The sequence below is a fragment of the Rana temporaria genome, chromosome 1, assembly GCF_905171775.1.
Source record: "Rana temporaria chromosome 1, aRanTem1.1, whole genome shotgun sequence".
NCBI classification, from domain to species: Eukaryota; Metazoa; Chordata; class Amphibia; order Anura; family Ranidae; genus Rana; species Rana temporaria.
In genome coordinates this window covers 581,796,778-581,809,110 of record NC_053489.1, presented here as the reverse complement: position 1 = coordinate 581,809,110, position 12,333 = coordinate 581,796,778, and the positions used below count along the sequence as shown (strand labels likewise).

Below are 12,333 nucleotides of genomic sequence, written 5' to 3'. Positions count from 1 at the left end.
GGAAACATTACTGAAAGCCTCCTTTACTTCAGCAGGGGCGATAGTTCAGCCCGCTGTGGCTGCTATTGGAATTACCCAAGCATTATCAGATAAGACTAAGCAAATGCTTAAACTTATCCCTGCCCAGCAGGCAGAGGAATTTTCGGATATACCGAGGGCTATACGCTTTACGGTGGATGCTATCAAGGACTCCATCCAGCAGGCATCACGTTTATCCTTATTTCTAATCCATATGAGAAGGCTCTTATGGTTGAAGAGTTGGGAGGCTGAGCCCCCATGCAAAAAGCTCCTGGTAGGGTTTCCCTTCCATGGAGGATGACTCTTCGGAGAAGATCTGGATAGATATATTCAGACTATATCAAGCGGCAAAAGCACTCTCTTGCCAGTCAAGAAGAAAGCCAGAGGGCCCGCGTTTAAGCGCCAGCCCTCCCCGGGACAGGGGCCCTCTAATACCAGACAGTATCGACGGCCTCCTGCAAGATCAGGCATTAACAATAAGCCACAAGGCCAAGCCACTGGGGGCAAGAAGCAGTGGTACCGCAAGCCTGCAAAGCCAGCCCCCAAGTCGGCCTTATGAAGGGGCGCCCCCACCCACGATGGTGGGGGGAAGGCTACGTCTCTTTGCAGAAGTTTGGGAGGCCAGCCTTCCCGACTGCTGGGTACGGTCTTCCGTGGCCACGGGCTACAAACTAGAATTTTCAGAATTCCCTCCTCCTCATTACCAGGAGTCAAGAGTACCAGGCGACCCGGTGAAGGGAGCCGCGTTGATGGCGGCATTGAATCATCTGCTGTGCCAGAAGGTGATAGTAGAAGTACCAGTCCAGGAACAGGGCTTGGGGTTCTACTCCAACCTGTTTATCATCCCAAAGCCCAACGGCGATGTCAGGCCAATTTTGGACTTAAAGGGAGTAAATGCGTACCTAAAGGTCCGCTCATTCCGGATGGAAACTATTCGGTCAGCTGTCGCCGTGCTCCAGAAGGACGACTTCATGGCGTCCATAGACATAAAGGATGCTTACCTTCATGTGCCAATTTTTCAGCCACATCAGGTATTTCTACGCTTCTCGGTGGCTCAGCGTCATTTCCAATTTGTGGCGCTCCCCTTCGGGTTGGCTACGGCCCCCCGGGTATTCACGAAGGTCCTAGTCCCAATCCTAGCCAATCTAAGGACCCAAGGGGTCACGGTCCTAGCTTACCTGGACGACCTCTTGGTCGTAGACCACTCGTTTCCTGGCCTGGAACGAGCAGTCGCCCTCACGGTTCAGTACCTCGAGAGGTTCGGCTGGGTCCTAAATCGAGACAAATCAGCATTTCGGCCCACAAGGCAGCTGGAATATCTCGGCATGAGATTGGATACAGAACAACAGAGGGTGTTCCTACCTCTATTAAAGGTCAAGGCCATCAAAGAGCTAATACAAATAGTTCTGAGCAAGAGAAAGCCAACTGTTAGCCTATGTATGCGGCTACTAGGCAAGATGGTGGCCACCTTCGAGGCGGTACCGTATGCTCAGAGCCACACTCGCATCCTGCAGGCAGCCATCCTGTCAGCATGGAGCAAGAGGCCTCAGGCCTTGGAGATTCCTTTGCCACTCTCACCAAGAGTCCGGCAAAGTCTATCTTGGTGGTTAAACCCTCAGAATCTCCTGACGGGAAAGATGTTCAGTCCTGTGACCTGGAAGATGGTAACCACAGACGCCAGCCTGATCGGCTGGGGAGCAATTTTGGATGGTTGCACTCGCCAGGGCACTTGGGCAGCGGCAGAGAAGCAGTTGCCCATCAATATCTTGGAGCTCAGAGCTGCCCGACTAGCCCTCAGGGCTTGGACGTCCAAACTGCAGGGGTTCCCGGTGAGAATACAATCGGACAATGCCACGGCGGTGGCATACATAAATCACCAAGGGGGAACCAAGAGTCAAGCCGCTCAGAAAGAAGTGAGCTTGATTTTCTTGTGGGCAGAAGCCCATGTGCCCTGCATATCGGCTATATTCATTCCCGGAGTGGACAACCTACAGGCGGACTTCTTAAGTCGCCAGACTCTATTGCCGGGGGAGTGGTCTCTGCATCCACAGGTCTTTCAGACACTCTGCCAGAAGTGGGGAGTGCCGGACGTGGATATCAGGGCATCGAGACTAAACAAGAAGCTAGACAGGTTCATGTCCCGCACAAGGGATCCCAGAGCCTGCGGAACCGATGCGTTAGTTTGCCCTTGGCATCAGTTCAAACTTCTTTATGCATTTCCCCCGCTCCAGTTACTACCCCGCCTGCTGCGCAGGATCAGGGTGGAGCACATACCAGTCATCCTGGTAGCTCCAGCATGGCCCAGAAGGGCATGGTATTCACTAATCCTGAAGATGGTAGTGGGAGACCCTTGGACTCTTCCTCTACGGCCAGACCTGCTATCGCAAGGTCCGATCCTCCACCCTGCCTTACGGCATCTAAATTTGACGGCCTGGAAGCTGAATCCCTGATTCTCAGGGGTAGAGGTCTGTCTCAGAAAGTAATCTCTACCCTAATCAGAGCCAGGAAACCGGTCTCTAGGGTGATTTATTACAGGGTCTGGAAGGCCTATGTAGGCTGGTGCGAGTCCAAGCGATGGCTTTCTCGCAAATTTACCATCGATAGAGTATTAAGTTTTCTCCAGCTAGGAGTGGATAAAGGACTGGCATTAAGCACAATCAAGGGACAGATTTCAGCTTTGTCAGTGTGGTTTCAGCGGCCGCTGGCCACCCACTCGCTAGTTAAGACCTTCCTTCAAGGGGTCTTGCGTATTAATCCTCCAGTTAAATCCCCGCTTTGTCCGTGGGATTTAAATCTTGTTCTGTCAAGTTTACAGAAACAACCTTTTGAGCCGTTGGCTGAAATTCCTTTGGTTTTACTAACAAGGAAGTTAGTATTTTTGGTCGCCATAGTTTCCGCCAGAAGAGTATCGGAACTGGCAGCCTTATCCTGTAAGGAACCATATCTTATTTTACATAAGGACAAGGTCGTTCTCCGCCCTCATCCTTCCTTCCTACCAAAGGTTATATCCAGTTTTCATCTAAACCAGGATTTGGTATTACCATCCTTCTTCCCTAAACCTACTTCCAGAAAGGAAGGGTTGCTGCATACCTTGGATATTGTCAGGGCCATGAAGGCCTATCTTAAAGCTACAGAGAAGATCCGGAAAACAGATGTGTTGTTCATTTTACCGGATGGGCCCAAGAAGGGGCAGGCAGCTGCAAAATCCACCATCTCGAGATGGATTAAACAGTTAATCTCTCAGGCCTACGGCTTGAAAGGGTTGCCTCCTCCGTTATCATTAAAGGCTCATTCTACTAGGGCCATGGGCGCCTCCTGGGCAGCACACCACCAGATCTCTATGGCTCAAGTTTGCAAGGCGGCAACCTGGTCTTCTGTCCACACGTTTACAAAATTCTACCAGTTGGACGTAAGAAGGAATACTGATACAGCCTTTGGGCAGGCAGTGCTGCAGGCTGCAGTTTGAGACCCTCGGATTCCGGGGGCTCCCTTTTGAGTTAAATTTAAAATTTAAAATTATTTTTTCTCAACTAAGTTGGATTTATTATGATTTAAGTATATCTCTAGATTAAATCCTTTTGTCTTGGGAAGATGTTCTCCCTCCCCTCATTGTAAGCATTGCTTTGGGACATCCCACATAGTAATGAATATGCTGCTCTGTGTCCCGTGATGTACGAGAAAGAAAAAGGGATTTTTAATACAGCTTACCTGTAAAATCCTTTTCTTGGAGTACATCACGGGACACAGAGCTCCCACCCCTCTTATGGGGACCATTTTGGGAGGCATACTGCTTGCTACAAAACTGAGGTACTCCTCCTATGGGAGGGGGTTATATAGGGAGGGGCACTTCCTGTTTGAGATTGCCAGTGTCCATCACCTGAAGGTACTCCATATAACCCACATAGTAATGAATATGCTGCTCTGTGTCCCGTGATGTACTCCAAGAAAAGGATTTTACAGGTAAGCTGTATTAAAAATCCCTTTTTTGTTGTTTTTGTATAAGGACATGAGACTAAAACAATGCTAAATAACAGCGGACCAAGATACAAGCGCAGTAGACTGGAGAGACGGCTTAACTCGGATATACTGTGGTGTGTTCTCCTATTGTTGATCATGTGCCTGGTTGCAGCTATCGGTGAGTTTAAACCGATAGAACAGAATTATGAAATCTTCAGAAATGATTTTAACATCAACTTATAGCAGAACTTCAGGATAAGCAAACATTGTCTAAATACAAGAGGCAAGTGTATTCTTAAATACATCTGGGTGTTCTTTGTGTATTTCTTCCAGATCTGTGCAGTAATCCAGTGTGAGACTTTTTACCTCTGTGCAGGAGCTTCCTGTAATAAAGACCAGTCACTGCTGTTCTCTCACTTTGTGCAGGGTGACTGGTCTTGTCTCCGCCCCCTCTTGTAGCTTTCTGCAGGCAACCTTCCCCACACCTCTACTCTCTGCACAGGTTATTTGTAGCACTGCTATTTTTACAAGGTAACATTTGCATTTGCAAGGGCCACAGAAATGGATTAATATCCTTTTGTGGGTTATAAGGAATACAGTTACACAAATATTTGTTTAATAAGCACATTCCGTAGTGTGATCAGGTAGAAATGCAAGGTGTGTCTGTTCTTATTTCCTATAAAACCTGATTGTGATGATCTCCGCTGCCACAGAGATGAGCTGATAAAATAAGGAATGTGTTTCTATACTCTACAAGTCATAACCTGTTTTTAATTGCAGAAAAATGTGTTAATAGTGACCTCCTTCTCTTTCCTATTTATCACACATAGTCAGAGCAAAGCGTTACCATTATTATACACTTTGTTTGCTTAGTGGACTGGACAGAAAGTGAAAAAGAGCCCAGCTAGTCTAGTCTGTCCCATTAAAAGAATGTTAATTATTTTTTTTTCATATTTATAGTTGAACTCCAAGCATATATGCTAAAATCGGCATTTAATTCAGTTATGTTTTTATTAACAAGTCATTAAACATATTTTTTGTAGTATAAGTACCTGGAATTTGTCCTGGATCCTACCCTTTTGTAACTCTGCCTGGGGGGGAGCGGATAGGCAGGAAATCTGGTTTTGCAGCTCTGTTTTCTACCTGAAGATATTTACAGAAAGGGAGAGCAGGGAAGATTACCTCCTCTATTTTCATATATGTGCTGCTCCTTTATTAAGGATTTATTGGGATATTTCATATTAATATTCCACAGATAGTGTAGCACATTTAACCATAGTGTGGGTATTTTCACTATTTGGCTGCTCCTTTATCGTCCAATCACAACCTGTGTGGGTGTCTGTATTGCTTAGCTGCAGAGGAAAGAAAATGGATGTCACCAACTTGGCTATACTTTATGGCAGAGGTGCCTGAAATCACAAGAGTGGCCAAACAGAACTGGCCGATGTTAGTTCTGTGTTTTTGTAGTTTAGTAGACTGCAGTTTGCATTGCACCCCTGGTACATTTTGTTTAAAATGGGCTATACTGTGAAAATGCAAAAAAGCACATACATTTGCAAATAGTTTGGGGTCCTATCTGATATCTGTTCCTAGGCAAACTTTTTTTAAAACACTTAATTTAAGCAGAAACATGCTGATAGAAGGGGGGAGATCAGAGCAGAGTAAACCGAGGCATGGCCTACTTATTCTGTTGCTACTCTTTCACTGTCTAGTCAGCAGGCCAGGGTTGGCGAGGGTACTCCACCATATTTCAGGTGTGTTTCTGGCTGTTTGTCTGGATTTCAGCATTAAAGAGGCAGTAAACCCGATGGGTTTTGCTTCCTCATTTTTCCCCTGCTTCCCCCTGCAATGTAAAAGCATACCGGGATAGTATGCATCACATACTAGCCCGTTATGTGGCACTTACCTGAAAACAAAGCCTGCGTTGTCCCCGCTGGTGGCCGCATCCATCTTTACCCCTCTTTTTTCAGGGGCTGCCGACTCCAGCTCCGTGACTGTCTGCAGTCGTGTAACGTCACTTCGGCACATGAGCGCGGGAGCAGTCTGTCATGGCACTTGTAAAGCGTGGATAATCCGCGCTACCCCCACTGTGCCAAAAAAGGCTAGTTATTTGCGGAAAGTGTCACAAAGTGAAGAGTTTTCAGCCAAACAGACGAAAAATGGTGTATAAAGGGGCTGCTTACCAAATCTGGTGGATCCCTATTACAGAGACCATGAGAGCTCAGCAAATATCCATAGGACTCCACAGCAGCCGATCGTTTTCTCCAATCCGATCCTTCTCCTCCAGCAAATGTCTGAAAAAAGTGCACACGATCTCAGCACAGACAGGATCACTCCCAGCAGACAGAAATCACTCCCAGCACAGAGTGTGATAAATGAGGGTATGGTAAAAAGAAAAAAATGAAAAGCTTCATGGAGCAGTAAGTTTAAAAATTAAAGTCCCTTGATTTTGAAGTGCAGGGTTACTGACATCCAATGTAAAAACTTTTCAGGCAACGCCGTTTTTAAAAAAAGAGCTGTCTTCCAGCCGTGGCTCAGGCCAGTCAGCTGGGGGCGTGGTGACGTCAGATTGTATTGCTCCGCCCAACGCTGCGTTTCTCCATACGAGGCATCAACAGGGATAGGAGGCAATGACCTTGCACAGTACCTTCAGGTGGCTTACTTGTAGGTACAAGTGGTGTAACTTGGTGTATAACCACTTTAATACTGTATTGAAATATATTTTACTGTTCTTTTCTTCCTCACCAATTCACTTAACAACCATAGTCCATGAAAGGACATACTGTTAAGGTTATATTATTATTTATATTGGGCAGGTAGAATTTATAGTTCAGGTGAATGTTATAATTCTAATTCTGATTTCATACTCTTTTCTTCCAAATTAAAGGGCATGGGATCTGGCTGATGCGTTTTCATGAACCTCCAATTTTCAACGTTCCCAAACCGAGTGGCGAGCACACTCCTCCAGCATTGGCTGCCTTTTACATGTTTTGGACAATGATAATCCTTCTGCAGGTACATGTTATGATAGTTTAGTGACTATAATAGGTTTTTCAGCTGCATATACAATTTATGGAGCGGAAACAATGTCTTCCTTGTACACAGTGAAACATTTTCAGGGCCAGATCTGCTAAATGCCTACCTCCTGGCAGGAAAAATAAATAACATGTAATGCTGGGAGTATGATATAATGACTGCCATTGTGAGTAGTTGTATTCAAGCCAAAATGTTGGCCTTTTGGTAAGCTGAAAGAAAGAAAGATATATTTTTTTAACCTACTTCTGCCCATTGCCTGTTTAAAACCGCACCATAATATAGTGCTTTTTGAAATTACTTTTACTACTGCTCATTAATCGTCCAAAATGTTCCCAATTCAGGTGCTCCTAATGTTTAAAGGCTCCAATTGGTTCACTGTCTTCATGTAATCTGTGTGATGATCTTCTTTTTTTTTTTTTTTTCATGGCATCAAATTGGCCCTTTTTGGCCCCAGTGCATAGGGCTCTGGCATTTTAGATTTGGGCAGGGTTCACCACCCAGCCTGCAGCTTGTCAAAAGAGGTTGACCGCTGCTGTAGCTGGACAGTGCACCTAGCAGCGGCTCTTTCAGGGCGCTATTTTTTGCGTTGTAGTGCCTGCAAAGCGTCTCAGTGTGAAAGGGGTACAACGGCGCTGGACAGTGTACCTGTGCCCTCTGCCCACAGCTAAATGCCAGAGACCCCTGTACTTGGGCGAAACAAAGATTTTATTCATGTTTTGTTACTTGTATCAAATAACACATAACCCTAAGGCTGCATTCACACCTGAGCGTTTTGTAGCCTGAAGCTAGAAAACGCTAGAGGGGAAAAAATACATTGGCCCGGATTCACATACATCGGCGCATATTTATGCCGGCGTAGCGTATTGAATATACGCTATGCCGACGCAGCGCAGAGAGGAAAGCACAGTATTTACAATGCACTTGCTCCCACTTGCTCTCAAATATACGCTGGGTTTCCTCTGCGTAAGCCAGCGTAGGTGGAAGTGGGCGTGAGTGAGCCATGCTAATGAGGCGTGACCCCATGCAAATGATGGGCCAAGCGCCATAGAAGTACTTAAAAAGAAACGGCGCATGCGCCGCCCAGTGGCGGCATCCCAGTGCGCATGCTCAGAATCACGGCGAAACATGAGCTGAAGATACGTCGAATCACTGCCTACGACGTGAACGTAACCTACGCCTAGCCATATTCACGTACTACGTAAACGACGTAAAATACGACAGCTCTGTTCCCTGGTCCATACCTTTGCATGAGTTGCGCCTCCTATATGGGGAATAACTTTACGCAGGACGTATGTATTACGCAAACCGCGTATATTATGCGCCGGGCGCAACTACATTAATGATTTAGCGCATCTCCCTCATTTGCATATGTGCATAGAAAATCAATGGGAGCGGAAAATGCGCCCAGCGTAAATATGCGCCCACGATACGTAGGCAAGTTACGCCGGTCGTAGGAAGCCTATTTTTAGGCGTATCTCAGATTGTGGGCACGGCGCACAGATACGACGGCGCATAGTTACACTTACGCGGCGTATCTCGAGATACGTCGGCGTAAGTGCTTTGTGAATCCAGGCCCTTATTCTCAATGGAGATGGTTCACATCTCCACTCCAAAACGCCTGAAGCCGAACGCCTGAAGCTCAAACAAGTTCTGGACCCTTTTTTGTCGCGCAAATCGGGCTGATTTGGGCGTTTTTGAACGTTTTTATTCCCATGGAAACAAATAGAAACGCTCGATTCAAGCGTCTAGCGTGACAACGAGCGTTTCTACGGACGTTTTGTCGCTTTAATCTGTCCTGTGAAATAGAATATTCACCCAGAAAGAAGATAAAAAAAATCTACCAACATAGCAACAAATCATGAAAGAGATGAGCTTTTTTCCTATTGGCTAAAATAAAAAACTACGAAGTTCAAAAATGTCGGACAACGCTGTATGCAAACGCGCAAAACTACCGAAAACGCTACGCTCAGGTGTGAATGCGACCTAAGGCCTCGTTCACACAGGGCGTACATAAGGGTACCCCCATGGAGTGCCATGTTTACCGGCACAGGGATGCACAGCACACTGACGCTGGTAAACAAAGCCCTCCATGTGAGTACACTTATATAAGCTCATGTGAACAAGACCTAAAACATAATGTGGTCACTGCAAAGTAAGATTGTCTTTTGCATGATAAAGATTTCACTCTTGATTTTTAATTTTTTTTGTTAAAGTAACAGGCTGATTTATCAATGCTGCTATTCAGTGAAAGTGGTGTTCACAGCAACCAATTTCAGAATTCAGCCCTGCTAGACAGCTGAAATCCAATTGCAATTGGCCAAAATCCACATTTGATTTTTCATAAACCATTCAGATTCTGGTGGGGAATGTCTGTTAGTGATTTGATGCAGTAAGTTTAGATTTTGTATCTGTTTATACACTTTTTTTGCTTTTACCATATGGCCAAAACTTCAGGTTTATATTAGTAATTCGGTTTACTGTTTGTTTTTTTTGTTTTTTTTGTTTTTTTGTTTTTGCTTTTATTTAGGTGTTGATTCCAATCTCCCTCTACGTCTCCATTGAAATTGTTAAACTGGGGCAAATGTACTTCATCCAGAATGACCGAGATTTCTACTGTGAAAAGTCTGATTCTTTGATCGAGTGCAGGGCGCTGAACATTTCGGAGGACCTGGGCCAAGTGCAGTACATTTTCTCAGACAAAACTGGCACTCTTACAGAGAACAAGATGGTATTCCGTAGATGCAGCATTGCGGGTGTGGAATATTCCCATGAAGCCAATGGTACATCTTTATTGAATATACTTTAGTGCTCATTGTGAAAATCAAAGCAATATAATACTGTGTCCTGTAGGGATTTAATAGCACTAAAGGAAGGCACGCTATTCGACACCCCCAAACGTGTCAGATGGCAGCGGTGCTTTTGGCTCTATATGAAAACTCATCCATTGCTCATCGTGTGAAATTTAGGCTTATTTTTTATAGGGCTGTTCTGGACTTTTTTTTTTTTTTTAGACAAGCAAAGAATGCTGTTAGTGTTGCAATATCCATTTTTAACACACAAGATACATTTTTAGTGCATTTTTAACCACTTCGTACCCAGGCAATTTTTGTCACTTTGCTCCTACATGTAAAAATGTTTTTTTTTTTTTTTTTGCTGGAAAATTACTTGGATACCCCCAAACATTACTATATATATATATATATATATATATATATATATATATATATATATATATATATATATATATATATATATATATATATATATATATATATATATATATATATATATAAATTTTAGCAGGGACCCTATAGAAAAAAATGGTGAGTGTTGCAACTTTGTATGTGACACAGTATTTGCGCAAATTAAACAAAAGTTAGCCCAATTTGTTTGTGTAATATAAAAAATCATGCACCATGTAAATAGATACCCGACATGTCGCGCTTTAAAATTGCGTCTGCCTGTGGAATGGCGGCAAACTACGGGGCTTCAATTTCTCCATAGCCAACGCTTTAAACGCCTTTTACAAGTTACCAGTTTAGGGTTGCACATGCTAAAATTATTACTCTTGCTCTAACATTCGCGACACCATGGTGTGGTGCGATCACCATTATATATGCATGCGGGAGTAACGTATGTGTTCGTATTTGCGTGCAAGCACAGTGCGACAGGGGCGCTTTTTTTTTTTTTTGTACTCACTTTATTGCTATCACAAGTGATGAACAGAATCCCTTGTGACTGCCTGGGCCATGATGGGTCTTCTTTATGGAGAAAAATCTCTCCTCTGGCTCCCCATGCAGCTGATCGGCTGCAATCCTGGCTGGTGGTGGCCAGGTAAACAAAGGGGCGGAACCTGAATTGACTAACTACTCATCACTCCTGGTTTTCAGGGTTACAGAAAGAGGGGAACGACAGCCATCCGTACAGGGCAGCCATCGCTTCCAGCCTCTGCGATTGGAACAGAGAGCATGGGAAAGGTGCAGGCGGGAGGAGGTGGGACCATATTACGCCACTCGCAGAAGTGATCGAGTGGCTAATTTGCCCCTCAGATCACTTCTGCCTGAAAGAGAATCGTCGACTGAAAAGCATGCGACAGGGATGATGCATATAGGTGCTGGTATCATCCTGGTATAACCACTGAAACCAGAGGACGTACAGGTACGTACCTTTGGTGGGAAGTGATTAATGCCTTATCACTAGACTCTTTACTGCACAAAAAATATATATATATATTAGGGCTGCTACTGATTAAAATTTTTGTGTTCGATTAATCGTTTTTTTTTTTTAATCGATTAATCGACTAATTTCGATTAATTAACGCACATACAGATACAACTACTTTTAGCTGATCTCCTTGCATTGCAACTCTGCATTAGTCAGTGGTAAATGTGGTATACACTATATACAATCACTCGACACTAGTTAGTTTCCACAATCAATGACTTCCCCCCCCATACCGTAATATCCACATCTGCCCCCAAACCGTAATATCCACATCTCCCCCCCCCCCCCTACTGTAATATACACATCTGCCCCCCATACTGTAATATACACATCTGCCCCCCATACTGTAATATACACATCTGCCCCCCATACTGTAATATACACATCTGCCTCCCATACTGCAAGAATATACACATCTGCCCCCATGTGTACATTACAGCATGGGGGCAGATGTGTATATTCTTACAGTATGGGGGCAGATGTGTATATTCTTGCAGTATGGGGGCAGATGTGTATATTCTTGCAGTATGGGGGCAGATGTGTATATTCTTGCAGTATGGGGGCAGATGTGTATATTCTTGCAGTATGGGGGCAGATGTGTATATTCTTGCAGTATGGGGGCAGATGTGTATATTACAGCATCTGCCCCCATGCTTTTATATACACACATCTGCCCCCATGCTTTTATATACACACATCTGCCCCCATGCTTTTATATACACACATCTGCCCCCATGCTTTTATATACACACACATCTGCCCCCATGCTTTTATACACACACATCTGCCCCCATGCTTTTATACACACACATCTGCCCCCATGCTTTTATACACACACATCTGCCCCCATGCTTTTATACACACATCTGCCCCCATGCTTTTATATACACATCTGCCCCCAGGCTTATACACATCTGCCCCCATGCTTATACACATCTGCCCCCATGCTTATACACATCTGCCCCCATGCTTATACACATCTGCCCCCATGCTTATACACATCTGCCCCCATGCTTATACACATCTGCCCCCATGCTTATACACATCTGCCCCCATGCTTATACACATCTGCCCCCATGCTTATACACATCTGCCCCC

At 44.7% G+C, this 12,333-nt stretch overlaps 1 protein-coding gene across 2 annotated transcripts in view; it reads left to right on the top strand.

Moving 5' to 3' along the window:
- ATP10D (ATPase phospholipid transporting 10D (putative)) overlaps positions 1-12,333 on the top strand; it is a 142,733-nt gene that overhangs the window by 73,660 nt on the left and 56,740 nt on the right. For both annotated transcript variants that reach the window (XM_040334987.1, XM_040334982.1), the window contains exons 7-9: positions 4,022-4,153; positions 6,863-6,990; positions 9,539-9,791. In XM_040334987.1, the coding sequence (XP_040190921.1) occupies positions 4,022-4,153; positions 6,863-6,990; positions 9,539-9,791 (513 nt within the window). The remainder of the gene's footprint in view (positions 1-4,021; positions 4,154-6,862; positions 6,991-9,538; positions 9,792-12,333) is intronic.